At 43.4% G+C, this 24224-nt stretch overlaps 1 protein-coding gene across 1 annotated transcript in view; it reads left to right on the top strand.

The window, feature by feature from the left end:
• The window catches only part of DCP1A (decapping mRNA 1A), a 49804-nt gene that overhangs the window by 16656 nt on the left and 8924 nt on the right, over positions 1–24224 (top strand). The window contains exons 6-7 of the mRNA XM_054167711.1: positions 17083–17202; positions 21488–22252. Coding sequence (XP_054023686.1) covers positions 17083–17202; positions 21488–22252 — 885 coding nt within the window. The remainder of the gene's footprint in view (positions 1–17082; positions 17203–21487; positions 22253–24224) is intronic.

Below are 24224 nucleotides of genomic sequence, written 5' to 3'. Positions count from 1 at the left end.
CTGCGATGGGTTAGGAACTGGCTGGAGGGCCGAGCCCAGAGAGTGGTGGTGAATGGTGCCACATCCAGCTGGCAGCCAGGCACTAGTGGTGTGCCTCAAGGATCAGTGCTGGGCCCCATGCTCTTTAACATCTTTATTGATGATCTGGATGAGGGCATCGAGTCCATCATCAGTAAATTTGCTGATGACACCAAGCTGGGGGCAGGAGTTGATCTGCTGGAGGGTAGAGAGGCTCTGCAGAGGGACCTCGACAGGCTGGACAGATGGGCAGAGTCCAAGGGCATGAGATTGAACACATCCAAGTGCCGGGTTCTGCACATTGGCCACAGCAACCCCATGCAGAGTTACAAGCTGGGGTCAGAGTGGCTGGAGAGCAGTCAGGCTGAGAGAGACCTGGGGGTGCTGGTTGATGGTAGGCTGAACATGAGCCTGCAGTGCGCCCAGGCAGCCAGGAGGGCCAGTGGCATCCTGGCCTGCATCAGGAACAGTGTGGCCAGCAGGAGCAGGGAGGTCATTCTGCCCCTGTACACTGCACTGGTTAGGCCGCACCTTGAGTACTGTGTCCAGTTCTGGGCCCCTCAGTTTAGGAAGGAGGTTGACTTGCTGGAGCGTGTCCAGAAAAGGGCAACAAGGTTGGTGAGGGGCTTGGAGCACAAGCCCTATGAGGAGAGATTGAGGGAGCTGGGGTTGCTTAGTCTGGAGAAGAGGAGACTCAGGGGTGACCTTATTGCTCTCTACAACTACCTGAGGGGGGGTTGTAGACAGGCAGAGGTTGGTCTCTTCTCCCAGGCAACCAGTACCAGAACAAGAGGACACAGTCTCAGGCTGCGTCAGGGGAGGTTTAGGCTGGAGGTTAGGAGGAAGTTTTACACAGAGAGAGTGATTGCCCACTGGAATGGGCTGCCTGAGGAGGTGGTGGGGGGCTGCCTGAGGAGGTGGTAGGGTCGCCGACGCTGGGGGTGTTCAGGGCGAGGCTTGACAGGATGCTTGGTTGCATGGTTTAGTTGATTAGGTGGTGTCGGATGATAGGTTGGACACGATGATCTCGAAGGTCTCTTCCAACCTGGTTAATTCTATTCTATTCTATTCTATTCTATAATCAAGAGCATTCATTGAGCTCTACAATAATTGACCTGTTGACTGATATAATGGAAGCCCAGAAAATTTGTGAACTGTACAGTGACTTGGAGAGAAGGGGCAATAGGGGGGGATTTTCATGTTGCATTAATTAGTAAGTTTTATTTCTATAATTATTACTTTAGATGGCAACTGTTTGCCTATTTTTTTTTCATTATTTTTCTGTTTTAAGAAGATTGATCTAGAAACTAGTTTTTAATACATCAGCTGTGCTTTGTTTAAAGAGCAGGCATTTTCTGCTGTTGTTTCGGTAGCCTTGTTTTCAGAGTGATGTCTTGTACCCTCTTTCAGGTATGCTCTATTAGGAAACAGTCTCAGATTTCAGGCAAGATAGGTTGAATACTGGTTGTGTGGTCCAACTTCAAATGTAGCTTGATAGACCCATTTTACAATTTCTGCTGCTGTTGGAAATTTTCATTGAGAATATCAAATAAAAATTGTACCCAACAGCATCTGCCTCTTAGTTTTGTGGTGTTAGAGAACAGGGATTCAGTCCACCTGTAGACTCTATGAAACATTTTTAGTAGCTGTTCTGAAGCATCATGGATGAAGCTCTGTACACAAAATACTGCTAAACAGGCAGTTTCCTTTTTGTGTACGTGAACTGTAAACTGAATCTGTTGAACATAATCCCATAGACTGCTATAATTGTAGTGGTGTAGAAGTTGCCAGGTAAACAGAATTGAGCAGTGTTGGTTGTGTTTCAAGGAATGTTGGTTGTGTTTCAAGCAAACGTCTTTGGAGAGCGTTAATGTTGGCAGTAGTACTCTGGCCTATTAATTCTGGAACTCTGGTAGCCCAGGTGTGTCCATCTTAACATGATTAAATAACTTGTTTTGAAGATGGCATCTTGAGAGACAGAGATCTTTGCTGTCTTAATTTTTCTTTTTATATTACTTATGGCACTCAGTAATTATGCATGAATTTGTATTTAGGAGCAGAAAGTACTTATCTGCCTGGTACATTCCAGATGGATCATACAGTAATCCTTGTGTGCAGCCCACATGAGATTGGCAGAGTGTCAGCATGAGAAGGGGGCAGAGAGAGTGAAAAAGAGATTTTTGAAGGTCTGAGTGATTTAATCTAGGATTCCAAATCAACTTAATCCTTCAAGTACTTGCTGCATCAAGTGCATATGTGAAAATGAATGAATTCTGAGATTATTTTTTTTAATGAAGTGAATGGATGCTTTTTATAGTGTGGTGTTTTGTGCTGTGTTTCAGTGTGAGCATGGAAACATACTGCACCTCATCCTCCAGTGACAAAAAACTATTCTTTGTCTGATTTTTTTGTAATCAGCAGGCATCCAGCATTTAAGGCACAAAGTTTTGACCCTCAAGTTAGTGGCTAAAAGTTGGAAAGATGAGAGAAGTTGTTTCTTTCCTGTGTCCCTAAATTGCAATATATAGTTCTGGTTTTGTATTTATTGCTTTCAACTGGAATTTGAAAACAAAAGAATAATAGAGATCAGATTGGGGGGGGGGGGGGGGGGGGGGGGGCTAACTTGTTGCCAAAAAAAATCAACTCTCATTTTGCTGTGGCAGGTAACCACAGCAATGATGTGTTGTGCTAATGTGCAGCTATATCATGTGTATAAGGTGTAGTTTACCAGTTGAAAGGTAGATTGTTCTACAGTTGGGAGTTTTTCACTGGTCATTTTAACTGTAATACAATGCCAGTTTTCACTTATGTAAACATTCTCTCTGTTATAATGCAGCTCTCTTCTTCGTTTTTGGCCTTGTCCACAGAGAAACAAATTGTGGTGGGTTGAGAGAGAAGGCCCAGCTTTCCTTCCCCCACTAAGAAGTAACCACAGCTAACTCAGCCGGTGAAGCAAAAGGGAATGCTGTATTTACAAAAGCAATGTGAGATGCAGGGAATTTATGTACACAAATATACAGAATTTACAATATATACAGAAATATACAGGCAAGAAGGTTAACAGGTACAAAACCACTGGACAGAGGGGGGTTCCCCCCTGTACCCGCTCTCTCTCTTCCCCCCTACCTCCCTTTTTTCCCAAAGAAGGTTAGAGAGAGAAAAGGCAGTTATAAGAAAAGAAGAATTTTAGTAGCAAGAAATATTAGTGCTGGATTAATGCTTATCTGTTATCTGCGGCCCTTCTGGCCAGATGCCCAGAAGCAGAGAAGGGGAGAGCGAAGAGGAACCGAACAGGAACTGGAACTGAGGGAAAATTCCAGCTGCACCTAAATTTAAAACTGCACTCCTACCAATCTGCCAATAAAATTCGTTTAGAATATCAATATTTACAAAAATATTCAGCCAGAGTGTCCCAGCAACTGTCCCCTTCTTAAAGGCACAGCCTCAAACAGTCACAGTCCACCCCTTCTAAACAATTTCATTGGCTGTTTGTACTGTCCATCTAATCTAAAACAATATTTATAGTTTGTAAGCAAAGTTCATAGTCCATTCCGGCTATACTCAGATGTAGATGATTCAGAAGTCCAAGAAAATCAGGAAATAAGAAAATGGAAAACAGTTTGTCTCTCTGCAGATGAAGCGAAGAAAAGGGAAACAGGGACACAGGGACTCTCAGTTGACTCAGGGTTCTCAGGGTTCGTGCACCATAGATTCCTTGTGGATTCTTCCTTTGGGCGTGCTGTGGCTGTACAACAATCTGAAATTAAACTCTCTTAGCTAAAGTTAAATTTCTTTGTGGAATACACTGAATTTCACCATTCTCTTGCATTACCCAATAAGTGTGACCCGGACCTTCAGCTGAAACCACTCCTCGGACAGGTTTAGCCTCTCCTGAGGGCGAAAACACCCAAACAGTTTTACCTAACAGATTCTTTTCTCTAACAACAGGAACTCTATCACCCTCTACTTTCTGTAGCAGATCTGAATGTGCCGGTCCAGCTCAGTTCACTGAACCTCTACTATTCACCAGCCAGGTTGCTTGTGCTAAATGTTTCTCCCAGTTTTTCAAAGATCCACCTCCCATGGCTTTGAGAGTGGTCTTCAACAAACCGTTGTAGCGTTCAATCTTCCCTGCAGCTGGTGCATAGTAAGGAATATGGAAAATCCACTCAATACCGTGCTCTTTTGCCCAGCTCTTTACAAGGTTGTTCTTGAAGTGAGTTCCGTTGTCTGACTCAATCCTCTCTGGAGTTCCGTGTCTCCACAGGATCTGTCTCTCCAGACTGAGAATGGTGTTGTGTGCAGTTGCATGTGGAACTGGATAAGTTTCCAGCCATCCAGTGTTTGCCTCTACCATAGTAAGCATGTACTGCTTACCAGAACGAGAACGTGGTAGAGTGATGTAGTCAATCTGCCAAGCTTCACCATACCTGTACCTGGACCATCTGTCACCATACCACAAGGGCTTAATTCGCTTTGCCTGCTTAATAGCAGCACAAATGTCACAGTCATGGATGACTTGTGTGATGGCATCCATGGAAATGTCTATGGATCTGTCACGAGCCCACTGGTAGGTTGCATCTCTGCCTTGATGTCCTGATGAATCATGAGCCCACCGAGCTAAGAATATCTCACCTCGGTGCTTCCAGTCGAGATCAAGTTCAGAGTCCTTGTCTACTTGAGAAACTCTTGCAGCTAAATCTGCCTGATGGTTGTGCTGCTGTTCCTCAGTAGCTTTGCTGTTAGGAATGTGAGCATCAATGTGTCTCACTCTCACTGGAATTCTCTCGATTCGATCAGCAATGTCTTGCCACAGTTCAGCTGCCCAGATGGTTTTTCCTTTCCTCTGCCAACCATTCTTTTTCCAGTTCTTTAGCCAACCCCATAGAGCATTGGCTACCATCCATGAGTCGGTGTAGAGATAAAGCTTTGGCCACCTCTCACGTTCAGCTATGTCGAGAGCTAGCTGGATAGCTTTTACCTCTGCAAACTGACTGGATTCTCCTTCTCCATCCTTCGCCTCTGCAACTCGGCGTGTTGGACTCCACACTGCAGACTTCCACCTTCGCTTGTTCCTGACAAGACGATAGGAACCGTCTGTGAACAAAGCATATTTCTTCTCATCATCAGAAAGGTCATTGTAAGGAGGAGCTTCCTCAGCACGAGTTACTCTCTCCTCTGGAGGTTTAGCACAGTTGGTATCTTCAGGCCAACTTGAGATCACCTCCACCAGACCAGGTCTTTCAAGATTTCCCATTCGAGCTCTCTGTGTTATCAGAGCCATACACTTGGACCAGGTGGAATCTGTAGCATGATGTGGTGTGGAACCTTTGCCTTTGAACATCCAATTCAAAACTGGCAATCTGGGAGCTAAGAGAAGTTGTGATACAGTTCCAATTACTTCAGAAGCTGCTTTCACTCCTTCATAGGCAGCTAGAATCTCTTTCTCTGTTGGAGTGTAATTTGCCTCTGAACCTCTGTAACCTCGACTCCAGAAACCAAGCGGTCGTCCACGTGTCTCACCTGGAGCTTTTTGCCACAAGCACCAGGTTGGACCATTGTCACCTGCAGCCGTGTACAAAAATGTTCTTAATGTCTGGACCATCTCGGACAGGTCCCAGACCCACTGCTTGTACCACTTCTTGCTTTATCTGGTCAAAGGCTGCTTGTTGTTCAGGTCCCCAGTGGAAACTGTTTCTCTTTCGAGTCACATCATACAGAGGTTTCACAATCTGACTGTATCCAGGAATGTGCAGTCTCCAAAATCCCACTATCCCCAAGAAACGTAGAGTTTCTTGCTTGTTGGTGGGATTTGCCATGGTAGAGACTCTGTTTACCACATCCACTGGAATGTGTCGGCGTCCATCCTGCCACTGCACTCCCAGAAACTGGATTGCTGTGGTAGGACCTTTCACTTTGTCTCTCTTGATGGCAAAACCTGCATTCAGAAGAATGTCCATGATTTTGTTACCTTTCTCGAAGACTTCCTCAGCAGTTTTACCCCAGATGATGATATCATCGATGAACTGGATGTGTTCTGGAGCACCACCTTCCTCCAGAGCATCATGGATCACTGCATGACAGATGCTGGAGCTGTGGATCCAGCCCATCGGCAGTCTGTTGAAAGTGTACTGGATTCCTCTCCAGGTGAAAGCAAACTGAGGCCTGCACTCCTCTGCTATGGGAATAGAGAAGAAGGCATTAGCAATGTCTATGGTAGCATACCATTTGGTCTCTTTGGATTCCAGCTCATACCGGAGTTCCATCATGTCTGGTACTGCTGCACTCATAGGCGGTGTTACTTCATTCAGGGCTCGGTAGTCCACTGTCAGACGCCAGTCTCCATTCGGCTTTCGCACAGGCCACACTGGACTGTTGAAAGGTGAATGAGTTTTGCTGATGACTTTCTGACTCTCCAACTGACGAATCAGATTCTGAATGGGCAACAAAGAGTCACGGTTGGTTCTGTATTGTCTGTGGTGCACAGTCTGAGAAGCAACCGGCAACTTAATGTCCTGAATCTTGTGTTGTCCCACAACTGCAGATTCATCAGAGAGTTCAGGTCTAGCAGACAGCTTCAGCTTTTGTCCATCCATTTCTACAGAAGCTACTCCAAAAGCCCATTTGTAACCTTTAGGGTCCTTGAAACGCCCTTCTCTCAGAAAATCAGTTCCCAAAATACAAGGTGCATCAGGTCCGGTCACAACTGTATGCTTCTTCCACTTCTTACCAGTTAGACTTATATTAACCTCTACCTTACTCAACTCTTGAGATCCACCAGTGACTCCCAGAATAGTTATGGACTCCGATCCCTGATAATTTGATGGCAATATGGTGCACTGAGCTCCTGTGTCAACCAAGGCCCTGTACTTCTGAAAGTGTGAAGTGCCAGGCCACTGGATGTACACATCCCAATAGATTCTGTTATCTCCATTATCCCTTTCCTCCCCCTGGTGGGAGGCAGGGCACCCCTAGTTATGGGGAACATGCCCACATGTGCAACGAGCACACTGTGCAGTGTTAGAACTGGAGTCACTGTTGGAGCTATTATAATTGTCCTGGGGAACTGTGGAAGTAACAGCTACCCTTCTGGTATTGCTACCCCGGGTTCTGCCACTTCGCAGTTCCCTCAGCCTCCTGAAAAGATTAGAAGTTGGTTGACCATCCCACCTGTTCATGTTCTCACCAAACTGATCACGCAGAGTTATCCAAATGGTCCTACATGATTGCCTTGGTGGTCTGTTTTGGTTTGATCTGCGTTGGAATGACCTCCTCGGAGGACGTCTATTCCTCACAGATGAAACCTGTATCCACCTGGAGGAAGAGTTGGAATTATGTCTTTGTGCCAATTGGTATATGGAATCTTAAATTTCATCCTTCAGCTCTTTCATGCAATCCTTCATCTCACCAGACAGAGCTTTAATGGCTGTAACCAAAGAAACACGTGTCATGCTATCATCCAGTTGTCTCAACTGATCAGTGAATTGGCCAACCGTAGGAGGAGCTCCACCGTAATTTTTTGCTACAATTCTGCTTGCCAAAATATTTGCATCATTGGAAGGAGCAAGTTTGATGAGCTTTTTAGCAAGACCAGTTCCCACAGGAATATCATCAGGATTCAGAGTTTCATGTTCACCATAGAGTATCTCTCTAAGAGCAAATTCTCTCAGACGCTTAATTCCCTCATCTATGGTAGTCCAGGGCTTAGGATTCCATGGAAGATCATCTCGGGAAGGGTATCTCATGAGAACTGCCATTAAAAGGCGTATCCACATATTAACCTTACCAAGAGCCTTGCCTGGATGTCTATCTATTCCATTATCCTTTGAGAGAGTTCCTAGCTGAGCTGCTGACTTGTCTCCAACTATTAGAGCTGGAGCACCTGTATCATAACATCTACCAAGCCAAGCGAGAACTGGCTCCTTATCTGCTCTGATGCAATCTTTACGCATGTTTTGAAGCTCCTCGTGAGGAGAAGAACATCCCTGAAGGTCATCCTCTTCTCCATCTATTCCATCTTCCTCAACTTTTTGTCCCCATAATCCTGCTGTCACTCTCCTAAGGACCTCTTTAAGCTGAGAAGCACCACTGCCAGCTGCTGTCCTAGCTGCATCTCCATCCTGTGATGATCTCAATAACTCAGCTATATCTTCAAGACAAATCTTCTCTTCCTCCTCAGCAGGCCCTTTTTTAACAGAGGTTCCCTCACCAGGATCAGTGTCTGTCTGTTCTCCCTCATTAGCTCCTGGATCAGCTTTGGCATTTCCACTTCTAGTTTTTAAAACTGCTACTTGCTTAATCGGAGCTGCATTTGAATTTACAGCCACCTTGATAGAAGCTGACAGGTCTTGAGTCAGATCAGCTGCTGTGGGGGCCCCTTCTGGTCCTGCCATGGAGGACAGAAATGACCTCACCTGGTTAATGGTGGCTGAAGATGGGGGAGCCACCATGTTGGGAGTGGGAGCTGCCGCCACCCCAGCTGCTTGCCAAAATCAGCAACAGTGCTGTTTAACGCAGCCTTTCCAATAGACTTTTTAGCTTTATCCTTAACTGACACAGATTCTCCGCTCTCCTCATCACTGGAAGTCTCTGGGGCAGACCCAGAGGCATGCCGCTTCTTTTTTGATCTATGCTTAATAACGAAGCAGGCCTTAGACACCTTCTTCTCCCAGCGTAAAACGTACAGCAAATATGCACACATCAAATAAATTGCCTTTGGATCCCAGCCATCACTTAAAATTACTCTTTCACCTACTGGAATCCTAAACTCCCTTATGTCAATTGGCAAAGTAGTCGAAGTTATGTTCCCATATCTACTAAGCCCAAAAAAACCCAGACAGCGGTCATATAGAAGCTAGATTCTATACAAAAACCACAAATAAATTCTACGCATTAAATATTTACCTATGAGATCCAAAATCAAACCGAGACAATATTTGTAGATCAACACCCCGAAAACTGAGAAGAACAGACACTCTAAAAGCCAAAACACCTTCATGTTTGCTTCTCTGGCTCAAGCAAGCAATAAATCAAGTAATTACTCTCGGGCCCCATGTTGATGTGCCAAAAAAGAAATGTGGTGGGTTGACAGAGAGGGCCCAGCTTTCCCTCCCCCACTAAGAAGTAACCACAGCTAACTCAGCCGGTGAAGCAAAAGGGAATGCTGTATTTACAAAAGCAATGTGAGACGCAGGGAATTTATGTACACAAATATACAGAATTTACAATATATACAGAAATATACAGGCAAGAAGGTTAACAGGTACAAAACCCCTGGACAGAGCGGGGTTCCCCCCTGTACCCTCTCTCTCTCTTCCCCCCTACCTCCCTAGGTTAGAGAGAAAAGGCAGTTATAAGAAAAGAAGAATTTTAGTAGCAAGAAATATTAGTGCTGGATTAATGCTTATCTGTTATCTGCGGCCCTTCTGGCCAGATGCCCAGAAGCAGACAGGCTAGAAGGGGAGAGCGAAGAGGAACCGAACAGGAACTGAGGGAAAATTCAGCTGCACCTAAATTTAAAACTGCACTCCCACCAATCTACCAATGAAATTCGTTTAGAATATCAATATTTACAAAAATATTCAGCCAGAGTGTCCCAGCAACTGTCCCCTTCTTAAAGGCACAGCCTCAAACGGTCATACAAATTAACACCTCTGAAAATAAACACGGTTAATTAAATCTGGTGGAAGTAAGTCAGTGAAAAGCTGTCTTGCCAGCCACTTAAAATTATTTTTGACAGGGTATTTATTCTAAGTCATTTCTAGCTGTGGTTCTTGATTGTGGTCGTTTGAGGCTGTGCCTTTAAGAACAAACACTGCTGGAACACACTGGCTAATGTTTTTGGTACTAGAACCAAAACATTCTGATATTCTAAACGAATTTCATTGGTTGATAAACAAAAATTCAGCTTTAGATTGTGAAGCGGTTGGAAAATTTTTTCCTGAGTTCAGTTTGGTTTGGGAGTTGGGGGGAGTTGGGTGTTTCAGCCTGTTCTCCCTGCCTGCTTCTTCTGCGAACTGCTGGACTTGGCCTTCAGATAAGCAAACACTAATCCTGCATGGGCTTTTGAAGCTTGCTAACAACTCTTTTCCTTAGTAACTTGCCTTTCTCTCTCTCTAACCCCTTTTTGGGGAAAAAGGGAGGTAAGGGGAGGAGAGAGGGGGTTCCAAAGAGGGGATCCCTCCCTGAGGGAGGGATTTTTGTTGTGTTATTTGTCTTTGCTGTGTATTTCTGTGTATATATTGTAAATACCTGTATATATTGTGTTATATATAACCTGCTTTCCATATATGCTTGTAAATATATAGCTTTTGCTCTTCGACTGAGTTAGCTGTGGTTTCTTACTCTGTGGAGGAGGGAGAGCTAAGCCCTCTCTCAACCTACCACATTTATTGGCTGCCCAACTCGGGGTTTGGTGACAAATTAGTTTGATTTATTGCTTGCTTGAGTCGAATGAGCAAACATGAAGGTGTTTTGGCTTTTTGAGCGTCTGCTCTTCTCGGTCTTCAGTGTATTGATCTACAAGTATTGCCTGGGTATGATTATCGATAAGATAGGTAAATATATAATGCAAAAATTATATTTGTGGTTTAAGTACAAGATTCGGCTTCTGTATGATCAGTGCCTGGAATTCTTTTATGTTAAAAAGTACAGGAATGTTACATCTAGCACACTCCCTATTGAGATAAAAGAGTTTAAGATTCCGCTCGGTGAAAGGGTAATTTTAAGTGATGGCTGGGATCCAAAGCTGATTTTCTTGATGTGTGTAGTCCTGCTGCTGATGATAATTAATGTGTATTTGTTGGTAGCACTGTACCGGGAGAAAAAAGTGTCCAAGGCATGTTTTGTTATAAAACGGAGGGTTAAGAGACGAAAACGCCACCCTGGCTCTGTTTCAGGAACATCCAGTGAGGATGATAATGGAGAATCTGTGTCAGTTAAAGATAAAGCTAAAAAGTCAATCGGCAAGGCAGCTCTGAATAGCAATGGTGATGATTCTGGCAAGCAGCCAGGGGCTACAGTAGCCCCAAACATGGCGGCTCCTGTGTCCCAGGCAGCCACCATTAACGAGGCAAAGTCATTTCCTCCTTCTTCCATGGCAGGAGCGGAAGCGTCCTCCAAAGCAACTAATCTGTCTCAAAGCTTATCAGCTTCTGATAATAAGGCAGCTGGAAACCCAAACACAGCTCCAGTAAAGCAAGTAGCAGTTTTAACAACAAGGAAGGGTAAGACTAAAGCTGATTCAGGAGCTGACGGGGATGCACAGCAAGGTTCTTCTGCTGGGGAGGAAGAGAAAATCTGTCTTAAAAATATAGCTGAGTTATTGAGATCATCAGAGGATCGAGATGCATCTCTTGGTAGGACAGCAGCTAGTGGTGGTGCCTCTCAGCTTAAAGGGATCCTTGAGAGAGTGACAGAAAGGTTGTTGGGACCACAAGTTGAGGAAGAGGAGGCAGAAGAGCAACAAGATGACATAACCGACTGCTCTTCACCCCGGGAGGAGCTTAGAAATGTAAGAAAAGACTATCTCAGAGCAGATAAGGAGCCAGTTCTCGCTTGGCTTGGTAGATGTTATGATACAGGTGCTCCAGCTCTAATGGTTGGAGACAAGTCAGCAGCCCAGCTAGGAACTCTCTCAAAGGATAATGGAATAGATAGACATCTAGGCAAGGCTCTCGGTAAGGTTAATCTGTGGATACGCCTTCTAATGGCGGTTCTCATGAGATACCCTTCCCGAGATGATCTTCCATGGAATCCTAAGCCCTGGACTACCATAGATGAGGGAATCAAGCGTCTGAGAGAATTTGCTGTTAGAGAGGTACTCTATGGTGAACATGAATCTCTGAATCCTGATGATGTTCCTGTAGGAAATGGTCTTACTAAAAAGCTCATCAAGCTTGCTCCTTCCAATTATGCAAACATTCTGGCAAGCAGAATTGTAGCAAGAAATTATGGTGGAGCTCCTCTTACGGTTGGCCAATTCACTGATCAATTGAGACAATTGGATGATAGCATGACACGTGTTTCTTTGGTTTCAGCCATTGAAACTCTGTCTGGAAAACTGGAGAATTGCATGAAAGAGCTGAAGGACGAATTTAAAAACACCATCTCCCAATTGGCACAAAGAGATGATTCCAATTCTTCCTCCAGGTGGGTACAGGTTTCATCTGTGAGGAATAGACATCCTCCAAGGAGGTCATTCCAAAACAGATCAAACCAAAACAGACCACCAAGGCAGTCACGTAGGACTATTTGGATTACCCTGCGTGATCAGTTTGGTGAGAACATGAACAGGTGGGATGGTCAACCAACTTCTAATCTTTTCAGGAGACTGAGAGAACTGCAAAGTGGCAGAACCCGAGGTAGCAATACCAGAAGGGTAGCTGTTACTTCTACAGTTCCCCAGGACAACTCTAGTAGCTCCAACAGTGGCTCCAGTTCTAACACTGCACAGTGTGCTCGTTGCACCTGTGGACATGTTCCCCATAACTAGGGGTGCCCTGCCTCCCGCCAGGGGGAGGAGAGGGGTAATACAGATAACAGAATCTATTGGGATGTGTACATCCAGTGGCCTGGCACTTCACGCTTTCAGAAGTACAGGGCCTTGGTTGACACAGGAGCTCAGTGCACCATATTGCCATCAAATTATCAGGGATCAGAGTCCATAACTATTCTGGGAGTCACTGGTGGATCTCAAGAGTTAAGTAAAGTGGAGGTTAATATAAGCTTAACTGGTAAACAATGGAAAAAGCATACAGTTGTGACCGGACCTGATGCACCTTGTATTTTGGGAATTGATTTTCTGAGAGAAGGGCGTTTCAAAGACCCTAAAGGTTACAAATGGGCTTTTGGAGTAGCTTCTGTAGAAATTGATGGACAAAAACTGAAGCTGTCTGCTAGACCTGAGCTTTCTGATGAATCTGCAGTTGTGGGACAACACAAGATTCAGGACATTAAGTTGCCGGTTGCTTCTCGGACTGTGCATCACAGACAATACAGAACCAACCGTGACTCTTTGTTGCCCATTCAGAATCTGATTCGTCAGTTGGAGAGTCAGAAAGTCATCAGCAAAACTCATTCACCTTTCAACAGTCCAGTGTGGCCTGTGCGAAAGCCGAATGGAGACTGGCGTCTGACAGTGGACTACCGAGCCCTGAATGAAGTAACTCCGCCTATGAGTGCAGCAGTACCAGACATGATGGAACTCCAGTATGAGCTGGAATCCAAAGAGGCCAAATGGTATGCTACCATAGACATTGCTAATGCATTCTTCTCTATTCCCATAGCAGAGGAATGCAGGCCTCAGTTTGCTTTCACCTGGAGAGGAATCCAGTACACTTTCAACAGACTGCCAATGGGCTGGATCCACAGCTCCAGCATCTGTCATGCAGTAATCCATGATGCTCTGGAGGAAGGTGGTGCTCCAGAACACATCCAGTTCATCGACGATATCATCGTCTGGGGTAAAACTGCTGAGGAAGTCTTTGAGAAAGGTAACAAAATCATGGACATTCTCCTGAATGCAGGTTTTGCCATCAAGAGAGACAAAGTGAAAGGTCCTACCACAGAGATCCAGTTTCTGGGAGTGCAGTGGCAGGATGGACGCCGACACATTCCAGTGGATGTGGTAAATAGAGTCTCTACCATGGCAAATCCCACGAACAAGCAAGAAACTCTACGTTTCTTGGGGATAGTGGGATTTTGGAGACTACACATTCCTGGATACAGTCAGATTGTGAAACCTCTGTATGATGTGACTCGAAAGAGGAACAGTTTCCACTGGGGACCTGAACAACAAGCAGCCTTTGACCAGATAAAGCAAGAAGTAGTCCAAGCAGTGGGTCTGGGACCTGTGCGAGATGGTCCAGACATTAAGAACATTTTGTACACGGCTGCAGGTGACAATGGTCCAACCTGGTGCTTGTGGCAAAAAGCTCCAGGTGAGACACGTGGACGACCTCTTGGTTTCTGGAGTCGAGGTTACAGAGGTTCAGAGGCTAATTACACTCCAACAGAGAAAGAGATTCTAGCTGCCTATGAAGGAGTGAAAGCAGCTTCTGAAGTAATTGGAACTGAGTCACAACTTCTCTTAGCTCCCAGATTGCCAGTTTTGAATTGGATGTTCAAAGGCAAAGGTTCCACACCACATCATGCCACAGATTCCACCTGGTCCAAGTGGATGGCTCTGATAACACAGAGAGCTCGAATGGGAAATCTTGAAAGACCTGGTCTGGTGGAGGTGATCTCAAGTTGGCCTGAAGGTACCAACTGTGCTAAACCTCCAGAGGAGAGAGTAACTCGTGCTGAGGAAGCTCCTCCTTACAATGACCTTTCTGATGATGAAAAGAAATATGCTTTGTTCACAGACGGTTCCTGTCGTCTCGTCGGGAACAAGCGAAGGTGGAAGTCTGCCGTGTGGAGTCCAACACGCCGAGTTGCAGAGGCGAAGGATGGAGAAGGAGAATCCAGTCAGTTTGCAGAGGTAAAAGCTGTCCAGCTAGCTCTCGACGTGGCTGAACGTGAGAGATGGCCAAAGCTTTATCTCTACACCGACTCATGGATGGTAGCCAATGCTCTATGGGGTTGGCTAAAGAACTGGAAAAAGAATGGCTGGCAGAGGAAAGGAAAACCCATCTGGGCAGCTGAACTGTGGCAAGACATTGCTGATCGAATCGAGAGAATTCCAGTGAAAGTGAGACACATTGATGCTCACATTCCCAAGAGCAAAGCTACTGAGGAACAGCAGCACAACCATCAGGCAGATCTAGCTGCAAGAGTTTCTCAAGTAGACAAGGACTCTGAACTTGATCTCGACTGGAAACACCGAGGTGAGATATTCTTAGCTCGGTGGGCTCACGATTCGTCAGGACATCAAGGCAGAGATGCAACATACCAATGGGCTCGTGACAGATCCATAGACATTTCCATGGATGCCATCACACAAGTCATCCATGACTGTGACATTTGTGCTGCTATTAAGCAGGCAAAGAGAATTAAGCCCTTGTGGTATGGTGACAGATGGTCCAAATACAGGTATGGTGAAGCTTGGCAGATTGACTACATCACTCTACCACGTTCTCGTTCTGGTAAGCAGTACGTGCTTACTATGGTAGAGGCAAACACTGGATGGCTGGAAACTTACGCAGTCCCACATGCAACTGCACGCAACACCATTCTCGGTCTGGAGAGACAGATCCTGTGGAGACACGGAACTCCAGAGAGGATTGAGTCAGACAACGGAACTCACTTCAAGAACAACCTTGTAAAGAGCTGGGCAAAAGAGCACGGTATTGAGTGGATTTTCCATATTCCTTACTATGCACCAGCTGCAGGGAAGATTGAACGCTACAACGGTCTGTTGAAGACCACTCTCAAAGCCATGGGAGGTGGATCTTTGAAAAACTGGGAGAAACATTTAGCACAAGCAACCTGGCTGGTGAACAGTAGAGGTTCAGTGAACCGAGCTGGACCTGCACATTCAGATCTGCTACAGAAAGTAGAAGGTGATAGAGTTCCTGTTGTTAGGGAAAAGAATCTGTTAGGTAAAACTGTTTGGGTATTTTCGCCCTCAGGAGAGGCTAAACCTGTCCGAGGGGTGGTTTCAGCAGAAGGTCCGGGTCACACTTATTGGGTAATGCAAGAGAATGGTGAAATTCAGTGTATTCCACAAAGAGATTTAACTTTAGCTGAGAGAGTTTAATTTCAGAATGTTGTACAGCTACAGCGCGTCCAAAGGAAAGAGTCCCTGAGGAATCTACGGTGCACGAACCCTGAGAACCCTGAGAGCCCTGAGTCAACTGAGAGTCCCTGAGTCCCTGTTTCCCTTTTTCTTCGCTTCATCTGCGGAGAGACAAACTGTTTTCCATTTTCTTGATTTTGGATTTTCTTGGACTTCTGAATCATCTACATCTGAGTATAGCCGGAATGGACAATGAACTTAACTTACGAACTGTAAATATTGTTCTGGATTGGATGGACAGTACGAACAGCCAATGAAATTGTTTAGAAAGGGGTGGACTGTGGTCGTTTGAGGCTGTGCCTTTAAGAACAAACACTGCTGGAACACACTGGCTAATGTTTTTGGTACTAGAACCAAAACATTCTGATATTCTAAACGAATTTCATTGGTTGATAAACAAAAATTCAGCTTTAGATTGTGAAGCGGTTGGAAAATTTTTTCCTGAGTTCAGTTTGGTTTGGGAGTTGGGGGGAGTTGGGTGTTTCAGCCTGTTCTCCCTGCCTGCTTCTTCTGCGAACTGCTGGACTTGGCCTTCAGATAAGCAAACACTAATCCTGCATGGGCTTTTGAAGCTTGCTAACAACTCTTTTCCTTAGTAACTTGCCTTTCTCTCTCTCTAACCCCTTTTTGGGGAAAAAGGGAGGTAAGGGGAGGAGAGAGGGGGTTCCAAAGAGGGGATCCCTCCCTGAGGGAGGGATTTTTGTTGTGTTATTTGTCTTTGCTGTGTATTTCTGTGTATATATTGTAAATACCTGTATATATTGTGTTATATATAACCTGCTTTCCATATATGCTTGTAAATATATAGCTTTTGCTCTTCGACTGAGTTAGCTGTGGTTTCTTACTCTGTGGAGGAGGGAGAGCTAAGCCCTCTCTCAACCTACCACATTGATTCAACGAAGTCAAAGTATAGCAAACTTCCTCATTAGCTAACATAGATAAAGGATAGGAAGAGCCTGTCCTTTTTATTATTATTTTCTTAATGAAAAAAAGTATGAAGCCAGGATTTGGGAGTTTGTTTTGTTGAGGGTTTCTGTTGTTGTAGCTGTTCTTTTTTTGTTTGTTTGTACTGGGGTTTTTTGTTGTTGATGTTTCCCATTCAGATAGAGTAAAAGCTTTATGAACACATGCCAGATGGTGGATGTCTTGATACAATTTTTATTTCCTAAAACTTGTGAATTCCACAGTGTCTTACAAAAATCGATACTCTGTTTTTCAGTCTGAAGTGCCATGTGAACAAGATTGTAGTAGTGCTTAAGCATAAACTTAAAACTCATGTGTTTGTGTTAAGGGGTTTTGGTTTATTTTTATGTTGTGTTTTTTAGAATCAGGTCAGTGATTTAAGTGTTACATCAAGTTCTGGAATGCAACAAAATGCAAACCCTCCAAAGCCAGAAAGCACGGAGCCTTCAGAACAAAAAACTTCATTACAAGTGCAAGAGCAGGTATGTTTCATCCAAACCTAAATAAGACACTGGGTTTTATTAAATAACTTTGCTTTGGTACCAGATTTATTTTTTTTCTAAGAATACCTGCAGTGTTGTCGTCTGAGTGTATTACCACTGTGAATAAACCAAAGAGTATGAAGACTTCTGGGATCCTAAGTTCTGTGTTTTGCCTTAACCTTTAGAGATACGAGGCTGTGTTCACACTACTGTGAATATCCAAAGCTAACTTGGATTCTGGAAGAGGCCTGTGGTATAGCGCTGTTGACTTGCAGAGCCAGGAAGCAAGGAAAAAAGTGCTTTTGCCAGATTATTGGACTGAATATGGTATCAGTCAGTTGTATACTGTGTTGCATCTTCTCACACATGAACTTCTGTTCTGTTGAATACATTTACATATACATCTGTGCAGCCTTCAGTAGTTACAGTCCTGCTAACTTAAATCAAGAGTGTATTGCTAGACAAGAAATGGAGAACTCTTCAGTCACGGCAGCACAACTGAAAATGCCTCTCACACATCCGCAGCTTGCACTGAAACTCAGCTTGTATGTTTGGTAATGGTACCAGTCAGCTTGGCTGATTCCTTCATATGTGGACTGTGGGAAAAGTGTATGTGGTTTTCTGTTGGTTTGCTTCAGGGGGTTTTGTTTTGTTGGGGGTAAGGGAGTAGTGGTTTGGGATTTTTTGCCTGTGTTAAGAACGTTTTGGCAGTGTATCCATTCCCTTGCAAGAAGGGAAACACTGTTTAAAAAAAAAAATAAAATAAAAAATCAGTGTTAGGGGTTGCTCAAATTGTGGTATACTAGCATTGAGATTTTTCCTGAGAGGTTACGCAAGTGTTAGACTGGATCAGCATGTATCCAAATATCTACAAATTCTGCAGCTTGGTGTTACTCCTATAATTTAATTATAAAGTACTCAAGAGAAAATAACCTCTGCTGCATGTAAATGTCTCTGAACATGGCACCCTTATGTTGAAAGACTTCATCTGTCACTACAGAGGCTGGAATAGGTAGCAGTAGTTCAGTCTTTGGCCCTGTTTCTAGAAAGCATTTCTACACGAGGCAGCTGTAGCTTCATACATGACTTTTTAGAGATAAATTTAGAAGAAAGAAAAACAAAACTAAACAAAACAAACACACAAACCCCACAAACTGCAATAACTAAATTCCCTGCAACACCCAAGGAATTTGGGCCTGCTCACAGTGCCACCCAGTGGGCATAGAAAGGTAACTAGTGTTTCTCCTCCGCACACATCCCACTGAGGTAAGCTGCAAGGCCTGTCTCCTGGCCTTGCTGTAGCTTACTGTTGCTTCTGGTGCAATAAACCATCGTGTCTGAAAAATGAAATGTCCAATGAAAATGTCTGCAACCTTGCACTTGGTACTTGTAAACAAAATACTTCCTTTGTAGTAGTAGAAGTCATGCTTTCAGGTTATGGTTTGGGCAGCAGGAATTTCTTAAGGAATGGGGTAGTAACAGTTAATGAATAAAAATGAGGGGAGTCTTTAGGGATTATTAGCTATCACAGACCTGCAACCCCCTCTGCAGCACCTCTGCTTTTGGATCAGTACAAGTGACAGCCTAACTTTTTGGCATCCAGCTCTACTTGCAGCAAGCCTGGTCTCAATAGCTGGCAGCAGCATTGCCCGAGACTTTGTTTTAAAAGAAGGTACTTTCTTCTTGGTCACTCCATGTGGACTGTACAGTTGAAGTGCTCCACCTGACAGCACTTGGAGATGCAGAGAAGTCAACTAACTAGTAAAGAAAAAATTAGAAAGATAAAATTCTAACAAATTGGTTTTTAGTAGTAATTAAAGGGAAACAGTCAATTCACAGAACAGGTGACATGGCATACTTTTAATTCTGTTGAGCTATTTAAAAGCTGGAGAGATACTGAGAGGGGAAGAAAATGGGTAACATAAGTGTCAATAAGTGTGTAAAGCTAATTAACTGGGTTCAAATATATCACAAATGTGCTTAATGGTGCTTTTACTAATGTGGGCAACTGGAAGACTACTTGAAAATCATTCCATTTCAACTGTAAAAGTACATTTGTCACCTAATCATGTGTAATGGGTTGGGGCAGATCCCCTCCCCACCACAGGCAGAAATAACGACTCAGACAAACTGATTGCAAAAGTAGTGGAGAGTTTACATAGAGAACAGTGAGTGTGCACAAAAGGAAACATAGTGACAAGAAAGGAACCAAAGTAAACCCAGAAAGACTCCAAACCCCACCTGAGGGTGCATCCAAAACCCCCAGCGCTCCTTCTTCCCCCTCCCTCTGCTGGGCTAGTCTCAGCTGGCCAGGCCTGAGACTGCCCATCCCCCTGTGGCCTTGGGCCCAATCAGGCCCATGGCCGGGAGATCTCTCCCCCAGTTACCAAGTCTCGGAGAGGGAAGGAAAGAGGAAGTGCCAGACCCCACTGCAAAATTTATAGTGGTGCAAGGGATTATGGTAGAAATACCTAATTTCCTGAGTCCACCCACGGGCATGGACTTCTGGACACAGGAAACACCCCTGTAGCAGAGGGCACCCAGCCCAAACTACGACATCGTGCAAATTGGTGGTCAGCAAAACTGAACCAGAATCCTGAAATTCAACATCCTAGGGCCAGCTCTGACATCTAATTCATGTTTCAATATATCTGAAATGATTTCTGCAGAAATTCTGTGAGCAGCATTTCTGTTCTATCAAGTAGAGCAATCATGTTGCGTTTTTGGAGCCCCTGCTAGTAAGGGTCTTCATAACACACTGAGTTGATGATATGATCAAGATACACTTCAGTGAGAGATGGGATAGAACAAAGATATGTTTTATATTTCAGGCTGGAAATTAACTTTATGTGTGAGACTATTTCCACATAAGAGGCTAGTCTGACTTGGATCAGAGTGTTGCAGAGATACCTGTGTATTTCTTGAAGATTGTGATGTATTACAATGTAATAAAGGCAAACTTGTCAGTTTATACTGAAGTGAAAAGAAGCCGAGTTTGAAATGAGATGCAAGAGTAATTTTTCTCTTAATAGAATCTTTAGAGTTGAAGGACAGGTGTCCAGAACATTAAGATCAGTGGAGAAAAGTAAGAACAACTTTCTGGGAAGAATTTCTCACATAATGAACAAGGTTTATAAACAATAGAACATCACAGCTGCAAAAGGAAAGTGTGCCTGACTTTAACACCAATGTCACTAGGAATTAGTCACCTGGACAGAACTAAATGTGTTTTCAAGCACGAGGATTTGGGGTTGGTTTGGTTTTTTTAAACTACTTGCATTACCATAACTTCACTACAGTTATCTGTGCTAGTAAAATTAGAGCTAGCACAGCAATGTCACAGTACAGTAGTTGTCATTGTAAAACAGCATCTTTGTTTAGACACTCCATCCAAATACACTGGAATTATGCTGCAGGCCATTCAGTCTTCTGAACAGAATGTTGTATTTTAGTGCAGCTGTTTTATGTAATTTCTGGTCCTGTGCAACCTTCTTTCATCTTATCTTTTTTTTTTTTTTAATGGAACAGAGGAAGAAACAACAAACAGGGAAATTCTGAGATTAAGGGTGTTAACAGCTGTTTCTCTTCTCTTAAGCAAAACACATTTTTAAATATCTTGTGCAAAATATGAAGGAAACACTATCCTTAAAATAATTTTCCCAACAGTGTCAGTGCTGTAGACTAGATGTATGTTTTTGGGAGAGCCTAAAAGACACAGTTTTCAAGGAGATACATATACATATGCTGAAGTTTATACAGATGCTTCTATCTATTGCAACATCTTTTGCATTGTTCATGAAAAGGGAGAGAAGAACTGTCTAGGCATGTATTGCTGGATCACTTGTGTGCCCTCGGGTTTCTCCATTCCTTTCCCATTTTTTAGGCCATTTAATTATTTCCAATCTGTAGATTCTATGTGGATTTTGTTCAACATGTATGTTGCTCCCCACCAGCACCCTCCCAAAGTGCCTTATGTAGTTAGGGCTGATTGGCAAGGCAGATGCCATCTTAATGACAGAATCCACATCCTTCACCCTTCTTAACTACTAGCACACAGTTTGTCCATAAAAGGCTGTAGAGGAGAAGCCTACATAGACAGAACATTCCTTGTACATTGAACTGATTTCAAAATTCCTGTAAATACAGCACATTTGATGTCCAAACTATATTTTGAATGCATTTGGCCTAGTTGTCTTTCATTGTTTTCCTGAAATTGTAATAGATGGTATGAGATGCACAGTGACATAATTTCTAAATGGAAAATGAAAACTTCCTTTTCTTCTAGCCATTCCTGTCAAGGCAGAAGCATCTGACTTTGGAGGAACTCTTTGGAACCTCTGTACCAAAGGAACAGCCCACAGCTCCGTATCCCAATCCTGAGAGACTGGAGAAGTTGCAGATGGACACCTCTGCCAGAGAGCAGCACAGTTTGCTTTTGCCTTTTTCCTTTGACCAGTCAACAGTAATGCAGCAATCCCTAGGGAAGTCTGAAAGTCCCAGCGTTAAAAGCAGTGCCAATCCTTTGACTCATCAGGAATGTCTAACACCTATGCTAATACCTCCAGCGTCAGTCTCCCAGCCTGATATCAAAAATGTTTCAAGCTATTCGGTTCGTTTAAGCCCTGTTCTTAATTCAGCCTCAGCAGTGGAAGCTGGCTCTGTTCAGATGCTTCCTGGCCTAAAACAAAACAACAGTATAATTCAAGTTATGCAGCAAGCTGCCAAGCAGATATCCCCACTAGTGAATCAGCCGCCATCTGAAGTGAACCACGCTCCTCAAAACCTAATGGCTGGTCAAAGCCAGCTTATAGCACCCTTGACACCAACAAACACAGGAACTGTCTCAAATACATCCCATACAAGTGTTGATCTTCTTCAGAAACTCAGGTTGACCCCACAGCATGACCAAATGCAACAGCAGTCTCTCACTAAGACTTCCTTAACACCAAACATCTCTGCCTCGATTGGCCAGCTTGCAACACCAGAAAGCTTCAAAGAATCTCACAGTAAGCCATCAGTCTTGAACAGCAAGATAATCTCTCCCCTTCAGGTATTCTGTGGGTTTTTATATCCATGAAGCTTTAGACTGTTTTTAAGACTACATGTATCTTGTTTTGGAAAATGTGCTGGTTTGTATTAGCCTTTTTAAAATAATTAAGGACTTCACTGTGTGATATTGATTGAATTGCTAACTTAGACATGCAATTCCATTAGTTTTATATCATTAGCCTCTGCTATCAGTGGCAGACCTGTCTGTAGAGGAGTATTTTCAAGCTGTTGCTGTTAGGGGATGATTAAGTCATAAAGAATTCATCTGTACTTGTATCAGAAAAATACTGTTAAGAACCGATGATCTGAGATGGGACAGAAGGTTACAGACTGATCAGTGTTACAAGAGTTGATGCAGTGGAAGTCTAGTCTGAACCTTCTTTGAAAATACAAAATTGACAATTTTTCATTTCTGGTTATTTTGCTTCAGATGTTTTGTACTCCTTCAATTTTGACCGACCCCCATTTGCTGGGGATATCTCTGAGCTATGTTAGGATATTGTTCATTATTCAGTAAAATGGATCATAAACTGATTTGTCTCATTGACCACCTTGGTTTGTTTTATCCCAGTATCTCTTACCCTTAAACTTTATTTTTTGGAGGAGAATCTACTGGATTTTCCTTAATATAAGCCAAAGCAGTAAATTTGTTTGGAGAGACTGGGTGAAAATGTCACTGCTAGTTTAAAGTTAATGCATGTGGCTTTGTGTTATAAAGTAATTTCTATCAGTTAGTGTTGCTCTACTGTATAATTGGCTACCTCAGTAGTAAAGACACTGAGTTTGAGTTAGTGGATTCTTTTTTTTGCCAAAGGGAATAACTTCCTGTAGTTCTCGCCTCTGAGGTTATCCAAGCACTTCTCTTAATTTCGTTATGTTCTTACATTATATTATTAGTTTAGTTACATTTATGCAGACTAAGCCAGGGCTGTATCTTGGATACTGTGGTAATGCAAGAATAGAGAACACCAAGCAATCCTTCTTACAGCTACATCTGCATTAATTTTCTAATGTCACTGGGTTTTAGCAAGATCTTTGGTAGCCCTGTATGGGTCAGCTACTACTCTTTGCTATGAATAAGGCACAGGAGAGCTAATCAAAAACAACTTTTCAGCCTGTAATTTGTCCTAACCATTGTTTTTAAATACCCTGTATTTATTAAGTGTTGCTTTTCTGTCCTCAGAAGAGTTATCCTTGTCTTAATGTGCAACAAATGGGTGTGTACTTACTGTGCTGTCTTTCCAGTTACCTTATTTCTTATTTGCAGTTCTTGAACATTTTCAAGGAGGCTGTCTGCTATATGCTAGGATTATTTTCATATCAGTCAGCTTTTGAAGGTATTTAGACTGACGCATTTGTGAAGGTAGGAGAAGGTCCAAGTACAGCACTGAGCAGCTTTAGCCATCTAGTATTGAAAAAGTGTACATTGTGAGCAGTACTTTTTTTCTATTGTGAGCTACTAAACCTTGATACAGATTTGACTGAGGATTGTGCCATCTGAGTATATAGAAAAGCTGGCTGGGTTTATCCTTGACTGCCTTTATTCAACGTCTGCTCAATAGCCTTGGGAATTAGCTCTTCATATGCCAGTTTTACACTCAGCATGTCCACTGTGTTTACGTATTTCCTTTAGACAGAATTCTCTGTAGTCCAAATACACTCTCAAACTAGCAAAAGACTTCCTGACTCTTGCATAATTGGACATAAAAAATTTGATCTTGTGCTTGTTACCACTTCATAAAGCTATTTTTATTTTCATCATTAAGGACTATCAATTCCCTGAGTGTTTTGGTTGGTTGTTTTTTCTTTTCATTGCAGTCAAGTACTGTCTGTTGCAGAGAGCTGCTTCTTGCTCTGTGTTGCCAAGAGGTACTCCAAATGGCTGCAACAAGCCCTTCTTGTTCTGTGTTGCCAAGAGTGCTCCAAATGGCTGTCACAAGCCTTTCAAAGAGTGCCATAGAATTTACTAAAGT

Source organism: Dryobates pubescens, chromosome 1 (assembly GCF_014839835.1).
Source record: "Dryobates pubescens isolate bDryPub1 chromosome 1, bDryPub1.pri, whole genome shotgun sequence".
In the NCBI taxonomy this organism is placed as follows: Eukaryota; Metazoa; Chordata; class Aves; order Piciformes; family Picidae; genus Dryobates; species Dryobates pubescens.
The sequence above is the reverse complement of the archived record's forward strand: the minus strand, read 5'-3'. Positions and strand labels throughout refer to the sequence as shown.